This window comes from Trypanosoma brucei, chromosome 2 (assembly GCF_000210295.1).
Source record: "Trypanosoma brucei gambiense DAL972 chromosome 2, complete sequence".
In the NCBI taxonomy this organism is placed as follows: Eukaryota; Euglenozoa; class Kinetoplastea; order Trypanosomatida; family Trypanosomatidae; genus Trypanosoma; species Trypanosoma brucei.
In genome coordinates, this window is record NC_026735.1 from 482,408 (window position 1) to 498,773 (window position 16,366).

Below are 16,366 nucleotides of genomic sequence, written 5' to 3' on the forward strand. Positions count from 1 at the left end.
GCTGAAGATTTTGGAGGTTAAATATTTCTTCGCTCGCTTTTTGGAGCAGGATGTCCTTCGCTTCTCCTTCCCTACGGAGCAAGAAGAACTGCTGTTGAAGTGCGTGCTGTTGTAGTTCCAGCATTCTGTACACTTCATCATCGTTGTTTCTATTTGTGTCTGTTTTGTTCTCGTCTGTTGTCTCCATTTGTGTGTCAGGTGCCCCACGTTGTACTGCTTGCTCAGTTTTGCGCTGTAGTAGTTGTGAAGTAAGATCCTCAATCGTCCTGTGCTGTTCGTCACACATTTCCTGCAAATGTTCCTTTTGCTCCTGCAGTGCGGTGTTTTGTTGGTGAAGGTTGTTTCGCGCTTGTACTGCTTCCCTAAGGCTTTCTTCGTAGTCTTCACGTTCTTTTCGAAGAAGCTGCTGTAGATCCTTATCTCTGTACGTGTCACCTGTAACAGGTACCTTGATTGCGCCAATTCCTCTTCATGACTCGTGTTTTCACTTTTCCTCATTTCTGCAGCGACAGCGTGGTGCCTAATACACTCACGTTCCCTTTCAAGCTCTTTAGTTAGCTCCAGAAGTTCTTCCTCAAGTTTTTTGTTCTTCTCTTCAAGCGCACTTATCTCTTGACGGCCAACATGTCGTTCATCTCCAGATGGGACATATTTGCCTTGTGAATTTACGGGCACTAGCTTATCCCTAAGCTGTCGCACCTCCCCTTCCGATTCGTCAAGTTTTTGACGCAGTTCTTCGTTTTCTCGCTTGCAGCGGTATATTACGTCGTTGCATGCACTATGCTCGCGCAAAAGGCAATCAAAACGATGATTTTTGTCCTGCAACTCACGGTGGAGGCGTGCAGCCTCATTTTTGTAGTCATCACGCAACTGATACGCACGGCTAAGGGTATTATGCACATGAGTCATATCTCCCTCCAAGCGATTTGTGTACTCCATGCGCTCCTCCTCTGACATGTCCGCCAAGCCCCGACGCCCAGCGAAGATGGTGGGGTGCATTCCCATAGGAGCAGTTTGTTTGGAGCTGAGAAGCGGCATTATGCTGGGTTCCTCACGTGACATGCCGACGAGTGCAGAATTAGTCAGCAACCCCGTAGGAGATGGTAAAGGATTGTTGAGACGAGGTATGGAATCCGTTGCGGCCAATCCTCGCACATTAATTGGTGCCGCCAGCCGCGGTGTGAGCAGCGGCGGTGTCTCATGTGTCAAACCTCCTTGGATGCTGCTGGCGCTTCGGTTGCTTCTCACATGCCCAATATTTTCGGGTGGTGGAGTCCACGTTCGTGTGAAGAAACCGGGGTACCGCCGTGCGTCCCCAGCAGAAAACATTTAGTTGACCACTTCTTAATGTGATCCTGACTCCTCCTGTCGCTGTGGCTATTTCAACGCTTCTCCTTATTGTTGTCTGTTTGTGTATTTGTATGTGCTAACCCTTTCGATTTCCTTCGTCAAAATGAACGAATAAATGAGAAAAAAAAAGGATAAAAGAGAATAAAAAAGGAAAAGACTAGTTGAAGTTTTCTCTCCCCCTTGTCTGCCTATATATATTTACATTTAAAACTTTGACGATTAAGTCAATATTCCAAATTAGTGTGGAGTCCTCACCGGCATCAGGCATTCCACTATGCTTCAGCCCATCCTCACGAATTATTCATCATTTTTTTTGTTACTTTGATCTTCCTCCTGCCATTTATGAAGTATTAATCCACACAGGGTGCTGTGAAGTCTGGCCGTTACATTTACTACATGATAATATAGCGAAACGAAGGGTGGCGAGATTTTTTGAACAAATGAGAATATCGCCTAGAGGTTTCGAAAACGAACATTGTAAAGGTGGAAGGATTCGGTCCATTGGTTCGTATCTGTGAGACAAAGTTTGGTGATGGAACCGGAAAAAAAAAATACAAAGTAGAAGGATGAAAAACACTCCCTCACATACGTCTACAAAAATATGCTTGTATGCGTAAAAATAAATAAATACCAGAACTCTTCGGAGTATGTGGCATCCCTTTTTAAGCGCATCATTCAACTGGGCACCATTATTACGATTGCGCTCAACTCACCACATCGCCGGTTAACCGATCAGCGTTGTTTTGTGAGAGTTCGTAGGCGCATATACATGCGAGTGACCGTAAAAGAAAATAAAACGAGCGATAAAATGAAAAAAAAAAGGAAAAACAATTAACAAGGAAAGCCCGGTATTTCCTCATCCCACTTTGTGCAGCACTTTCTCAGTGTAAAGACCAGTCCGGTTGAGACTGTTGTGTAATAACTTAGTGCGGGGAAATACCTTAGTTTTAGTACCCTACCTTACACACTGCATGTATCTCAGAGGAAACGAGATCACACACTTCCGCAAAGCCTATAACCCATTTTTCTTCATGTTGGTATGCATCACAAAAAGCACACTCGAGTAAACACGCTCACGTACCGCTATGACTCTCAAACGCATGGATACACACATACAAACCTTCCCCCTTAGTTTCTTTTTTTTTGTGTGTGTGTGCTATTTCGTCCCTTATCGCGAGGCTCCATGCTCAACAATCATAATATCACCATCTTGCATGGTGTATGTGGCATCCACATAGGCCATTTTAAGCTCTGCCGCCTCGAGATTTGGTTGTTCAATAAATTTATCCCATGGCATTATTTTTGCCCGGTGAAAGTGCTGCTCCATGTCGGAGTGAATTTCGCCACTAGCCTCTTTTGCCGACGCTCCTACGCGTGTGGTCCAGCCGTGAGCCATCTGGGGCCCAATTGTGAAGAAGGACTGCAGTCGTAGTAGTTTATAGGCCCGGCGCAGCAGCAATTCGCCATGCGGTGTATCTACTCCATATTCTTTCAAAAAGAGAAGCCGCTCCTCGCGGGAGTTAAGTTGAGATGTTTGCTCTTCCAAAGAAGCGCACACACGACACGTCCGTTCAGAGCCAAGCGCACTCTCAACCATATGCGTGTAGCGGTTTCCGCTCGCAATAGTCGATTCATCTGTATTAAGAACAAACATCATGGGTTTGGCGGAGAGAAGATTGTACTGCTGTAAAATCTGACGCTCTTCGTCAGTCTTCAACGACATATCCGCCGCAGGTTTGCCTTCCTGCAACCATGATACGACGCGTTGGCAAATCACCAGTGAGGGATCTCCAACCTTTCGTATCTTCGCTTGCTTACTAAGAATTTTTTCCATTGCTTCCAGATCCGCCAGCACCAGCTCATTTACAATAGTGCAGACATCTTCCAGCGGCGTTGGTGTACCGAATCCATCTCTAGCGCTCTCAAAGCAACGCACCATATGCAAAAGAATGGTGCATGGCCGAATATCACTGAGAAACTTATTTCCAAGACCTGCGCCTTTTGACGCCCCCTCAATGAGGCCCGCCACATCCGCGAGGTCGATCTCGACGTCAACAATTTTATGCGCCCCGCTAAAGGTTGCCAGCCGGCGCAGCCGATCATCCGCAACAGGGACGCGGGCAAGGTTGGCGTCTATGGTACAAAATGGGAAATTTCCTGTTTTTGCCTGCTGATTGCAGGTGAGGGCATTAAACAGAGTAGACTTTCCAACATTGGGAAGGCCAATGATTCCAGCACCACGTCGCCGCAGTCGCAATGACGAAGTGTGCATAAATCACACAAAAACCACACACCTGATACGATTCTAGTTGTTGTTGCTTTTTTTTTTTTTTGAGTGATAATTCGATATGAGGAACTAAAGAGAGAAATATCAATGAAGTTTTAAATGAGATGTTTGTAGTTTCCGGTAATATGTGGTCCCTCTCTCACCCTTTTCTCCCGCTGTATGTATGTATGTATGTACGTCTTTGTGTTTGTCTACATGATTGTGAGAACATTCATTTGAGCATTAACGAACAATGAGAAATGGGGGCAAGGAGAGAATGATAACAACACATCTTAAGACGATGTGCATGTGTGTGGTCCAATACCGATGAGGGATTTATATATATATATATTTTTACCGAATACAAAAATATAAACGGAGGCATATGCATGTGATGAGGTGTATGTATTCCCATATACACCTTATCACATGAAATGGGCAGTTTGTGTGAGAGTGTGAATAGCGGTAATAACTCACTTTAAGGGAAGTAGAGATGAAGGCAAGAGAAGGCGAAAAATCTGAATTCAACAGACACATGCCTGCATACAGTTAAGCTTGGCACATACATACACACATCGAAAGTATGACATATGTTTATGTATATATAAATATATAAATATATATATATATATTTATATTAGTCCCCTATGTATTCAAAACGCACTTCGCACACACACAAACAAACAAAACTCAAAAAAACAGAAAAAGAAGCATCCGACGCCATAATTGGATAAATACGAAGAAGAAGAAGAAAAAAAAATGAAAACAACATATTCACACACCATTTACATCATTTGCATCCCCTTCGTGCTCCGCATCCTCCTTTACGAGCAACACAAAAAGGGAGAGCAAAATATAAAAAAATGACCATCGCAATTTCTCTTCCCTTGTCTTATTATAATAATAATAATAAAGACTAATTAACTTTTCTCCATCATTCATTTTCTCACGTAACCGTACCAAACAAATCACAAAACCGAAACAACACAATTTTCCACACGTGGATCGAAAGATCCTTGCGGCCAACGAATACAGAACAACAAAAGTAACAACGCAACCAAAAGACGCTTAAAATAAATAATAATAATAATAAATATTTTTGTTTACTTTTTATTTTATTTTTTTTTCGAAGAGAAAGCAAGAAGGAAGTGTCAGGGGGAGGGGAGAAGGGAAAGAAAAACAAAACAAACAAAACAAACAAACACATTCTATGGGGTAGGGAAATTTACTAATTACATTATAATAAGTTACAATTATAACACGGAATTAATGAAGAAACTTTTGGTTTTATTAAATACGTTTTTTTTCTTTTTTGTCTTGTTTCCTTCTGTATCCTTTTTTTTTCTTTTCTTTTCGTCTTCGTTTTTATCTCTTTCTCTTTCTTTTTTTTTCCTTTTCTTTATTTTCAGAAGCTGACAACGTTGAGGTGAGGCAGTGTCAAAAAAGAGAAGGTTAAAAAAAAAATGAAAAATAAACAAGAAAGGTTTACATATTTATAATTTTGCTCCACCATTGTGCTTTCTCTAACCAACCAACAAACAAACAGGGGGGGAAAAAATGTACATACATCATAAATGCGTATACATTTAGATATAAATATAAATATAAATATATATGTTAGTGTGGGTGTGGATGTGGATGTGGATGTGGGCATGTGTGTATATATGTATATAAATACTTTGTAAATTGAATGAAAAAAAAATTAGTGGACCAGCGACAAGGTAATAATAGTAATAATAATAATAATAATAATAACAAAAAAGAAAAAGTGACAACAGTTTGGCAAACGTACAGTCGCGAAGAGTTTCTCTTACTTCATTGTTGCATATTTTTTTATATATAAAAAAACAGAAGAAAAGAAAAGAAAAGAAAGAAAAAAAAGAAAAAAAAGACAAATCAGTAAATGATAGTCGCCGGTAATAAAAGAGAAAGTTAAGGGTTTGGTGGACATAAAAAAAAAAGTAAGAAAAAGAGAACTTAAAAATCAACAATAACAACAATAGGACAATTGCCTCAAATACAAACAAGAATCACAAAAAAAAAAAGAAGAAGGGAGGATCAGGTAAGGTGGTAAGGAAAACAAATGGGAGGGAAAAGATATAAAAAAAAAGAAAAAAATAAAGACACAAATAAAAACAAAAAGGTAACTAAAAAGGGGGAAAACTGTTTAGATTTTTGCCTACATATAAAAAGAATAGAAAAAGGAAAGCAGAAAGGTAAAATAATTCACAAAATGGTTTCAACATTACCGTGTGGCTGCTCAAAAAACAGAATAGTCAAACGCTGCTACCCCTTAGGGGTGGTAAATTATATTTATATATATATATATATATATGTAATGGGGGACTGCATATTTCATCCATTCCTTCTTCTTTAAAACAAAGTCAGAAAAAAAAAAAGAAGATTCATTTGTATCGGGCTGACAACTTTTCTTTCTTTTTTGTTTCTTCCTCTTCAGAAATTATTGGTGTTGCATCCCTTCTTCTCATGCCTTCTTTTCCCTATTTTTCCCCCTTGTGATTTGCACTTTTTCCCTTTTTTTTTTTCTTGATTGGTTGCCAGCAGCTTAGAAGGGGAAGAGCATGGTACAAAAGTGTTTAGTTTTTTTGTTCATTCGTTCAATAACATAAATTTAAATACCGCAAAAAAAAAAACCTTCTCTGTGTCTCGAACGGCGTAACGCCGTCTCCTCTTTTTTTTTTAAATTTTTTTCTTTCATTTCACGCTCCCTCATTTATTATTATTAATTTTTTTTTTTGATTCATCTCCGTCTTTCCGTAAACATTTGAATCACCCTTCTCCCACGAATACGGAAGTGCCTTTGCTAATTGCAGCAACAGCATTTGGAGTGACCTTAAGGCCGACCAGCATATCAACAGAAATAATTTATCAATCAACCAGATACAAAACACAAGCAAACACAAACAAACACATATATATGTACAAACAAATATGATGGTTTTAATCAAGTGCTAGCAACAGTTCATCCGGTTCCTCGCCATCGTAAACAACCTCCTCCACAGGATTTTTCAGCACCGCTCCCGTGGCTAATCGCACATCATTTCCTGATTTGAGCGAGGCGCGGTAGGCATCCATGGCCTCATCTGCTTCAATGCCACATCTAGAACCAATCCAAATGAAAACACGATGCGATGGAGAACTTCTCCCATCCTGCTCAAACCCACTGCTGGAACGCGGAAGAATAATGACATAAGCGCGCTCTGCTTCCATATCGGTGGCATCTATAATATCACGCACAGGGGTTCCAGTAAAAGGGTAAGCGAATATTTCCATTTCATGGCTTACTGGTGTTGTACCCCCAGCCTCACGCTCAGCTACTCCTTCATTCTTTTCCTCTTGATAGCTCTCTACTGTATGTTCGATTGGTTCATTGCGACGTGGTTGTAACGACCGATGACTTCCCACCCGTGCACTCGATGCCGCAAAGCTCCGTCCGATGGGTTCCCGTGGCGTTGGTGAGCTTTTGCTCTTTCCTACATCCAATTTTCCTAGATCACGTTGTTGCTCCTTCTCACGAAGACGCTTGTGGCCCGACATGGCCTGTTTCTGTTGCTTCACTTCTGCTACATATTTGGTGAAAAGCTCCACCATATCGCTACGCGATAACAAACTATCCCAGCAGGAGTCATGCACTAACGTAATAGTCAAGCGCCTTAAAGTGCCGCAGCTGGTCTCCCCCCTCTTGTACACATTACTATCAACAGCAGATACAACCTCTGCAGGGGTCAGTAAACATTCAACGGGGTGCTGTAGTGGTGGAAGAGGCGTATAAGTTATGCATTCACCTTTATTATTCACCGTGGTCTTTACTGTGCCATGGTAAAAGCTATACTTAACAAACTTTTCCCACTCTTCTTTGGCCTGCTGTCCAATGGCAGGAGCACATTCCGGTCCTACGAAAAAATGTGAAACAGTACATGGCTCTTGTGATCCACCTGGTGTCGGGCAGCCACTTAACAAGAAACCATAGCATAACCGAGGATCCATGGCAAACTCGTCACACTTATCGTCCAAAACACGCACAGACTGATTCATGATGTGAACGCCCTCTTCACTTCCGTTCTGCTGCTCTTTTTGACGACGGAATACCAACGCCAGACGGTAGGAGAAGGGAAATAGATAATCGGGATATGGCACGTATGCATATGCCTTGTCAAGGACAGGTCTTGCCAGCTGGTCTTGCCAAAGCAGTAGGCTCACGTAGAAACCTGGATTAGGACTGCAAACCGTTCTACGCGCGCGAACGTAATCATACGCCTTTTCATAACATAACCCTTCATACCACATGACATATGCAATAACAAACGAACATGACCGTGAAACGCCCTGATGACAGTGAACGAATGTCTTTCCCCCATTAAGGCGTGCCTCCTCAATATATTGGTTCACAACAGGGAATAGCGAGAAGATGGGCTCGTCTGGAGAATCGCTCACATTTAGGCGAAGATAGCTGAAGATATCCTCATGGGCGTTTTCAATGGAGAACGCAACGGTGTTTACGACGGATGTGATGCCTTTTGCCAGTAGTTGGGAGCGATCCCTCGCTGCCTCCTCACCTCCCACAAAAAGCCACGGAAGAATTTCCGTCGCTTCCGGTGATGACGCCTTTAGTTTCTGCAGCTTTTCCTCTGTTATGCGTATTTCGTCGTGCTCAGGATTAATCTGCGAATCATTCAGGCCGCCGTCACCCGCTTGCTGACGCAGTGCCCCATCCAGTCGAAGGGCGGATATGACGGGGAATCGCGGTGACATGAAGGATGAGCTCTTTGGCGTAAGGCATGGAGATGCTGCAGAGCTCGGTCCACGCTCACTCCCTACCTGAGAATTAGCAGTCCGGTTGGGAAACCGAGCTGTGAAAGGAAGTGGACTCTCCTTCACGGCGCCCCCGGCATCGGTAACCGATTGCTTAGAGCGTATTGTTTCTAAAGGTGGCAGCTTCCTCGCGCTGCTCTCCACATCTGGTCGAGCTCCTGTTATAGGCGGTATCAAACAGTTTGAAAGCTTTGTCGTAGGGAGTGGTAAGGGATCTCCTTTAAGTTTCTGCTGCTGGTACTGTTCAAATGAATATAACACGGCACCCTCCTGGCGCTTTGACTTTCCGCGAGATGAATTCTCCTGCGACCTGCCGCCGGTCGGTGTGGTCCCCAGCACTGAAGCAGTTGGCGCCGGCTTTCGAAGCGAGAGCAGCGAACGAAGGATTGCATTTCGCTGGTATTCCTCTCCCATAAACGACGTGCGGCGTGATGGCCGTCGGCTGCCCACTACATCACCTATGCTAGCGCACAACGAATCTTCCCTTCCACATGCTGCAGCTTCTTTCTCACCACGGCTGGGGTTGCAGTTAAAGAATAAACATTGCAAGGTCTCCTTGCTGTTAATAAGAGCTTGCTCCAAGCGTCCTGCGTGGACGGCAGCGACTGCAGCAAGAGAAGGATGGGCCCTAACACCGTTGAGTATATAAATGCTATAGTAGTAATTGTAACCATCTCCACATTCCGTACCGCAGCCTGCGCCACGAGAGAAGAGACGAGCACCAGCATGCGAAAGCGATGCGGGGGGCTTGCCAATATTTGTAGAAAACGGGGTAGCAAGACCTCTAGGCGTGAACACATCCGACAGCACGGAAGCCCACGACGGCGAAACATCGTTCCAGCGCCAGTTCATGTCACAGTCTTTTAACGGATACTCAAGCGTTCGGGGTGTAAACATGTTTGGGGATCCCAACGTTGCTTTTCCGGTCGGGGCATTTCGTGGTGAGACAGGTTGTCGTTGCACTTGAACAAGAACATACACCCGTGTATCATCTAGCTCAATTTTTGCCTGAGAGAGATCCATCGGTAGAGCAGAAACATGCGACGGGTCAAAGCGCGCAGCAGCCCCATTAACTGACGCCGAGGAATCACGATGACGAAATGTAAAGGCCTTCAGATTGTTTTGAAATTTCGAGAAGTGGTCCACCGCCACAGGCGAGACGTCATGTGCGAGGTGCGACTTGGACACCTTTTGAGGAATAAGGATTATATCATCCAACGTGAAGGGAACCACATCCGTGCATAAGGCAGCACCCATGGGGGCCGCAAGCAAGAGGTGTTAAACAAAGTCAATGACAATAACAGCGGTTCTCCGCAGTGCCAAATACAGGGATTTTACACCAGTAGTGAAAAGGCACACAACTATGAAGTCACTAGCTGGGGCCAGTCAGCAGGGGATCGTGTACAAAGAAAACCCTCTTGTACGCGTATACGCCCCCAATGCTAACGTTGCAAGCGTCTGGTTGTCTATCCTCCTCCCTTCCCCAGGTTTCTTTCAAGCTCCAACAACGCAATTATGTATTTTATCTTATTCACCTACTTCCTTTCTCCCACTTACACCTTTTTCCTGTAACTGTTTTGGTTCGAGCTGCTTGTTTGCTTGGTACTTCTTTTGTTGTTATTGTTGTTTTGTGCTCGCTTAGATACTCTCTCCGCTTTCCTATTGCTCTTGTAGACTCACACCGAGCAACTGTAATTTATGTTTTAAACACACAAAGTAATAATAATAATAATAATCAATGGTAGGACGCAAGGAAGATGAAGTTAACAGAAAGCAGAAGCACATCAAGTGTAAACGTAATAGAAAATGAAGTTCAACAACACACAAATATACATGAGGAAACAAAAAATAATATAATTGTTTGAAGTGTGGAACCACGGCATATGAAGTGGGGAGATAGCAGAACCCCGAACCGGTACTGTCCCCTGTCACACCACCACAGCACCCACATGAAGGTAGTGGAAAGGGTTTTTGTTGTTGATTTTGCTTTTGTTCGAAGAAAAGGAAAAACATATAATAACAATCATTAGTGAGCGACACGACAGCCATACAAATGCCGAGTAGAATAAATCTAGGTGACAAATTTTCGTCATGCGTCGGAAACTGAACAAAAAAAAAACGGCATGACACATAGATACACAGATATATGTATGTAAACAGCGTGAAATAATAATGAAGAGCATGGCGAAAATGAAGAAGCATAACCGACATCGTGTTGAAGCAGCTTCCAATTTCACATCAAACTTCAAACCCGCAAGTGTATTCATTTTCACCCATCATTCAAATCACTGCCACACACAAACACACAAAGGCACTAGGCAAGGGCACATTATCTTCGGGGTGAATAAGAAAAAAGAGGATGGTGGAGAGGCATGGTAAAGTGTAATAAATGACGAGAATGGAGATGAGAATGTTTTACGCTATGAATCGCACAACTATGAAATTACACAACACCAAACAATCGCCGAATGGGTTTGGTATTAAATGCGACATCTCCGCGTCAACCCTGTAAAAATAACTTCACAAATCATCCTTCAAACAGTCACTTCAACTCCCACCGCGGCTTTTCCTTGCGCGAATCCGCGCCTTCATAATATTCATCGCAATTAGTCATTGATACATATTTCTCTCCATTCCCCCATCCACCTAGGAATTCACATATTTTCAGCAACTTGCCTATCAAGTTGGCCAAACAACTTTGCTCCATTTCTTCCGGTAGACTCTTCAATCAAATCACTGTAACAGGAGTGTTGACTCCCACCAAGTGGAAATATGCGCCTCGCATAAAGGGAAGCAAAAAGTAAAGAAAAAGCAAAAGACAGGTATGATTTCACTCCCTCAATACATGTGTTTTCCCCTCCTTCGTTGCTTTTATAAACGCCTCACATGCCGTATAATTTTTACTATACATCAATAGCGCTGTGATTATTTGCTCCATTTTCATTTTTACAAAAAAAAAAAAGACAAAAAAGTTGCCAAGTGGAGGGGACGGATAGTCATTACTCCCTGGCTTCTTTTTTTTTTTTGCCTCAAACAATCACGTCAGCTTCCAACACAGTATACATCAATACGCTACCGAATACCCGCCTGAAAAACTTTTATACTGCATAACCACACACGTACACATACCCAGTGGTATGGTCATAGGCAGAAGTCAAAGAAGTTACTGAAGTTCAATTAAGTGTGTACGCGCTCCCCTCCCCCCATATACAAAATGGGAACTACAACGCAAATATGGTCACTGTAGCAGTGCAACAACTTTTTTTTAAATAAAAAAATATAAAAAAACCATCACACCCAACTTTTGTGTTTCAATCATCTTCATCACAGGGTGCCACGTAGTTGATTGGGAACAACCCTGTGCGCTGGTTGCACACACCTTTCAACCAACCCTCTTCCTGAGCACGACTTACGCACACAATCACTTCCCCTTCATCAAACGTTAGCTCATCTGGTGCTCGCGCCTTGTATGGATACAAAGCGCGCAATGAACGTCCCTCGACCCGCAGCACATCGTTTATGCCAAGCTGAACACCATGTGAGGCAGTACTTGCATCACCGCCAAGTCCATCACCCATTTCTTCAAGTGAATTTCTGCGAGATGAAACTAGATGAGACGGTTTAGCAGACAGTGTAGCAGCTGCACGATCAGGCTCCTCACCACCAGCGCCATGTGTGCCAGGAACCTTTTGATGTCCTGGAAGGGGATGCGTTACTGCCTTGGGGTACGATGCCGATGGGGAACCTGCGGAAGGTGTGTCGTTGAGCCGACGATCTAAAAGAGCACCCACCTGACGCTGCAGTGGAGTTCGGTATTTGGCCTCAAGCATAGGAAGTTGAGTACGTCTGTAGGAGGCACGTTCGCTGTTCTCCTGCTCAATAGCAGCACGGATCTGTAAAAGTGTCTTTTCCTCTTCGACTTTCACCTTCTCATCAAACGTTGTAGACGGTGTTACCTTCTCACGGTAATCCAGAATAGTGGAGTGACGGTTCAAATTAACCTTCTTTGCTATTTCGCTCGGGTGAACGTACTCTACGCCCGCAAAGCGGAGCGAGGAGAGTGTGGGCTCGATGTCCTCACTCGCTTTATCTAAATTCGCACGAATAGCCACAATTTGATGCCCTAGTTCCCTTCGTTTTAGCAGCAGTATTTTGTTTGCCTCGACGTACTTCTTAGCATTGACATCTAAGGATTCAGTATGTAGTTCCTTCTTTATTTCGTTGTCCCGTATCTCCTCATCCAATTGCATCAGGCGCCGCTCCTTGCGGTAGAGGTACCGACTTGCGGCGAGGTAATAATCCGAGTAGCGTTTGAAGTGATGGCTCTGTATCGCACGAAGCATCTCACTGAATGTGTTCTGCCGCTTGTCGACCTTGGATGCGATAGTGTCACAACCATCAAGAACAAAGTTATTCAATGATGTGGCGAGATCCTTAGCCTTTATTGCATTAGTAACAATATTCTGCAACTTCTGAGCATGTTCCGATACCGCTTTGAGAAACGACTCGTGGCCGCTTCGACGTCCAGCCTCTCGCTCTTCCATCTGAAGTCGCCGTTCAATTTCCTTACGGCGCTTCTGTGCCAGCTTCGAAAGCTCGACTTGGCACTGCTGCATTTCCCTAGCCAGTTCGAACATACGATTCCACACACCCTGCTGCTGCTCCCTATTTTTCTGAAGAAATTCGTCAGACAGACCACGATCCGTTTCGTAACGTTTACGTTGATGTGTATCATCGTTGTTGTAATTCTCAATCTGTTCCTTTATCTTTAGAAGATCTTCTTCGCATGCTTCGATTTGTCTGTTTTTTCCTTCAATCACCGCTGTGATATCTTTATCAGCCATACGAAATATGGCCCAGCGCTGTCGCCTATCATTCACGCGAGATTCGACGTAATGATTTGTAATGATGGGATATTGATCGGTAATAAGCTGGAGAATGCGTTCGTATATCTTAAGCTGCCTCTCGGAAATCTCCTCCGCTAGAGCCATTTCACCGTTGGAAATACTCGCTTCAAGCAGTTGCTCACATTTGTCAACATCAGGGGAAAGAACTTCAATGGTATTTTGAAACTCGGCGAGCGAGCCCAGCAAACTGCGCGCATTGCTGCCCTCGCGTAGTTTAACTCGGAGGGCATTTGAAATGAACCCCAACTCACGCGGCTCAAACACAACACTACTAAGCTCAGCTTCGCACTGTTCAATAAAGCGTTTCTGCTTCGGGGTGATGAAGGGTTGCGTTTTGAGCAGTTGAAGAGAAGAAACTGCGTGAACCACTTCGGGGATAGTCGCATGCTGTTCCGTGTCCGCACCTGAAGAGGATATGTTCTTTACATCCAAGTGTAAGTTGCAGTGTTTAATAACTGTCTTGCTACACCAGTAATTACCAGACTCTACCGAAATGTTCTGCTGAAGTTCAGCTAATTTTTGATCACAGATCTCAAACTGCAGGTCAAGTTCCGTAATAGTGGATTCAAGCCAGGAGATAACCTTCTCGTGAAACGCCTCATCGGAGAGAATGTCCTTCAGTTTATCCTCCTCTTGTATATAAATGTGCTTGTTCCTCTGAAAGAGGGTAGTTGATTGAGCTGATTGCGTCATTGACCTGTTAGACTCTCTGTGCCTGTTGTTCTCTTTTCCTTCTGCCTTAATTTATTAGTAATATCTAATCCAAACGTATTTGATACACCCACTTGCTTCTAACTATGACTTTTTCCCACCCCTTATATTGATTGTTCCCTTTTTCCTCTTCTTGTCTCTACTCTATTTCTTTTCTCATTGGAGTGGATAAACAGTATTTGAATTATTTTAAAAAAAAACGTGTTCGAGGAGAGAAAAGTAGGGTAGTAGTTCCTTTTTGTTTTTTTTTCACCGTATGAAGAGTGAACAGAATAAAAAAAAAAACCTGACACCAACAATGCACATGCACAAAACGGAGATAGGTACAACTTAACTGAAATGCATCCTCTCGGTATATACATGCTTGTGTGAAATTTACTGTGTGAACACTAACAAGTTGCAAAAACGAAAGTAAACAAACAAAAAAAAATGACGAAACGTGGGTAGCAAGCAAAAGTTAAAATTACTGGGCGGCTAAGTCGCGAAATGATGTCATCTTGAAAGCAGGGATCGCTCCCACTTGTTCACTTTCGTATGATCCACGCCATTAATAAGAGCGCCGAGTACTGTATCACTTAGATCGTTGAATGTCCTTCCGTCTCCGTCTCCGTCTTCCGAGTTTCGAGGTTGTAGGTTGGAAACCCCACTTCCTTCACTCCCGCGCCGGACATTACTTACTGAAGGAGTATGAAGCAAAGTATTATAACCAGCACCGTCATTCTTGGCGGCCCGGTATTTTTCTCCACATTTCCCATTACTTTCTCCATACGGCAATGTTGTGAGCGTAATGGACGATAAATATTCACCTTCATCGATTCCACTACACCCTTTACCACGCAGCATTTCAAGGGTTGCTTGCTCCTCAGCCGCAGCACTCGTCAGCATGCGCATCGACTCCTTCCGCCGCACAATCTTCATTAACTCGGCGTTGTGTCGTCTGGTTACGGCCACTTCTTCACGCAGTCGAACGATAGCCGAGAACACGGCTTCACAGCGCGCACGAGAATCTTCCGTTAGACCGTATTTTCCGACATCTGGAAGGCTACTTTCAGATGGCTCTTCGCTAAGAAGCAACACAAACACATCAATCAATATCTTGTCAAGAGTTCCCTCTCTTCTCACAGGTGCCACCATTTTGCGGGTATCATCGTACCCTCCCTTCCTGGACTGGTTTACTGAACGTCGTTTCAAAGACAAGGACGGTGCTGTCTCATCTCTCTCTTCACCATCTTGTTCATAACTACGAATTGAAACAAACGGTGACTGTGAAGTTGCTCTGCTACTTGTTACAACACCTTCACGATGTTTGGCCGCTGGAGATGGCACGCGACGTTCCTTCGTGTTTCCAACAACTCCTCCATGAGAAGCTGCTTTACCATTCCTACTCGTAGGCGACCGTTTGCCTCTGCTTCGAGATGGGGCCACGGGTACCGAGGTTCGCCTCGCTCCCTTAGCGATTAGATTTATTCTCTCTTCCCCATCCTCCACTCGTTTTCGTAACTTTGATATGTAACCTTCTAACTTCTGTATTCGCCCCTCGTTGCGCTTCTCGTTCTTGCGCATGATGGCTATTTCCTTCCGCAGCTCCATATTCGCAGTCGCCTCATCATTGAGCTGTCGAGCGGCTTGGTGCAACAGTTTGCGGTACATTACGACAGGTTTGTGGGTATGGCTTTCCAATTCCGCAAAAAGAGACATAATGTGAGGTGCAGTGTCCCTTTCGTGTATAGCACCGGATGGCCCTCTCATCGCTTCGTAATTTCGATAAATCGTAGGATTTTGCATGTACCTATGCATATATATATATGTTGTGTGCCTTTCTAAGGAGGCAAATGAGTGTATGCCTTGTAAAGGGAAAGAGAGAAGTGTGTAACGGACATATTGAACCCACAATTCCTCTTCGAATTTATGTCTCAAAGGCACATGATCCTCTTTTTTTTTTCATTTCTTTTTTAAAATACCGCTTTCCAATGACCAATGAAAATATTATGTGAAAGCGATGAAAGAACGTCAAGCGACACACACACACACACACACACTTTCTCTCTCAACTGTTTGGCGCGACCGGGGGCTTAAACCGGGTTATCATCGTGATTTCAGAATCTGCGATGTGGCACTTGTACGGTACCATGCGCGGTATGCTAAAACCCAGTTATGTCGCTGGAATAACAACATTTTTTTTTTAATTGAATTGTAAAGAGGGAGCCCCCTTAGTTGGGGATCTTAAGACCGGTAATGGGTTCTTCTCTTTACTTCAATGATTCTTCCAAATTTTGTTGCATCCATGATTACCGCTATC

The 16,366-nt window shown here is 43.6% G+C and overlaps 6 protein-coding genes across 6 annotated transcripts; all 6 read right to left on the bottom strand.

Moving 5' to 3' along the window:
• On the bottom strand, positions 1–1,329 carry TbgDal_II2360 (NUP-1 protein, putative, (fragment); the record flags this gene model as incomplete). The annotated part of the gene is made up of 1 exon (XM_011773496.1): positions 1–1,329. A coding segment is annotated over one exon (1,329 nt), but the record flags the coding sequence as incomplete, so codon positions are not given.
• A 1,189-nt stretch (positions 1,330–2,518) lies between these two features.
• Positions 2,519–3,622, bottom strand: TbgDal_II2370 (GTP binding protein, putative; the record flags this gene model as incomplete). The annotated part of the gene is made up of 1 exon (XM_011773497.1): positions 2,519–3,622. One exon carries the CDS (start codon positions 3,620–3,622, stop codon positions 2,519–2,521), a length of 1,104 nt encoding a protein of 367 aa, XP_011771799.1.
• A 2,955-nt stretch (positions 3,623–6,577) lies between these two features.
• Positions 6,578–9,706, bottom strand: TbgDal_II2380 (dual specificity protein phosphatase, putative; the record flags this gene model as incomplete). Its single annotated transcript, XM_011773498.1, has 1 exon — positions 6,578–9,706. The coding sequence occupies one exon, from the start codon at positions 9,704–9,706 to the stop codon at positions 6,578–6,580; it is 3,129 nt and encodes a 1,042-aa protein (XP_011771800.1).
• Positions 9,707–10,108: 402 nt separating this feature from the next.
• On the bottom strand, positions 10,109–10,660 carry TbgDal_II2400 (hypothetical protein; the record flags this gene model as incomplete). The annotated part of the gene is made up of 1 exon (XM_011773499.1): positions 10,109–10,660. The coding sequence occupies one exon, from the start codon at positions 10,658–10,660 to the stop codon at positions 10,109–10,111; it is 552 nt and encodes a 183-aa protein (XP_011771801.1).
• Positions 10,661–11,760: 1,100 nt separating this feature from the next.
• Positions 11,761–14,049, bottom strand: TbgDal_II2410 (paraflagellar rod protein, putative; the record flags this gene model as incomplete). Its single annotated transcript, XM_011773500.1, has 1 exon — positions 11,761–14,049. One exon carries the CDS (start codon positions 14,047–14,049, stop codon positions 11,761–11,763), a length of 2,289 nt encoding a protein of 762 aa, XP_011771802.1.
• Positions 14,050–14,559: 510 nt separating this feature from the next.
• On the bottom strand, positions 14,560–15,864 carry TbgDal_II2420 (hypothetical protein, conserved; the record flags this gene model as incomplete). The annotated part of the gene is made up of 1 exon (XM_011773501.1): positions 14,560–15,864. The coding sequence occupies one exon, from the start codon at positions 15,862–15,864 to the stop codon at positions 14,560–14,562; it is 1,305 nt and encodes a 434-aa protein (XP_011771803.1).
• Between the last annotated feature and the right edge of the window lie 502 nt (positions 15,865–16,366).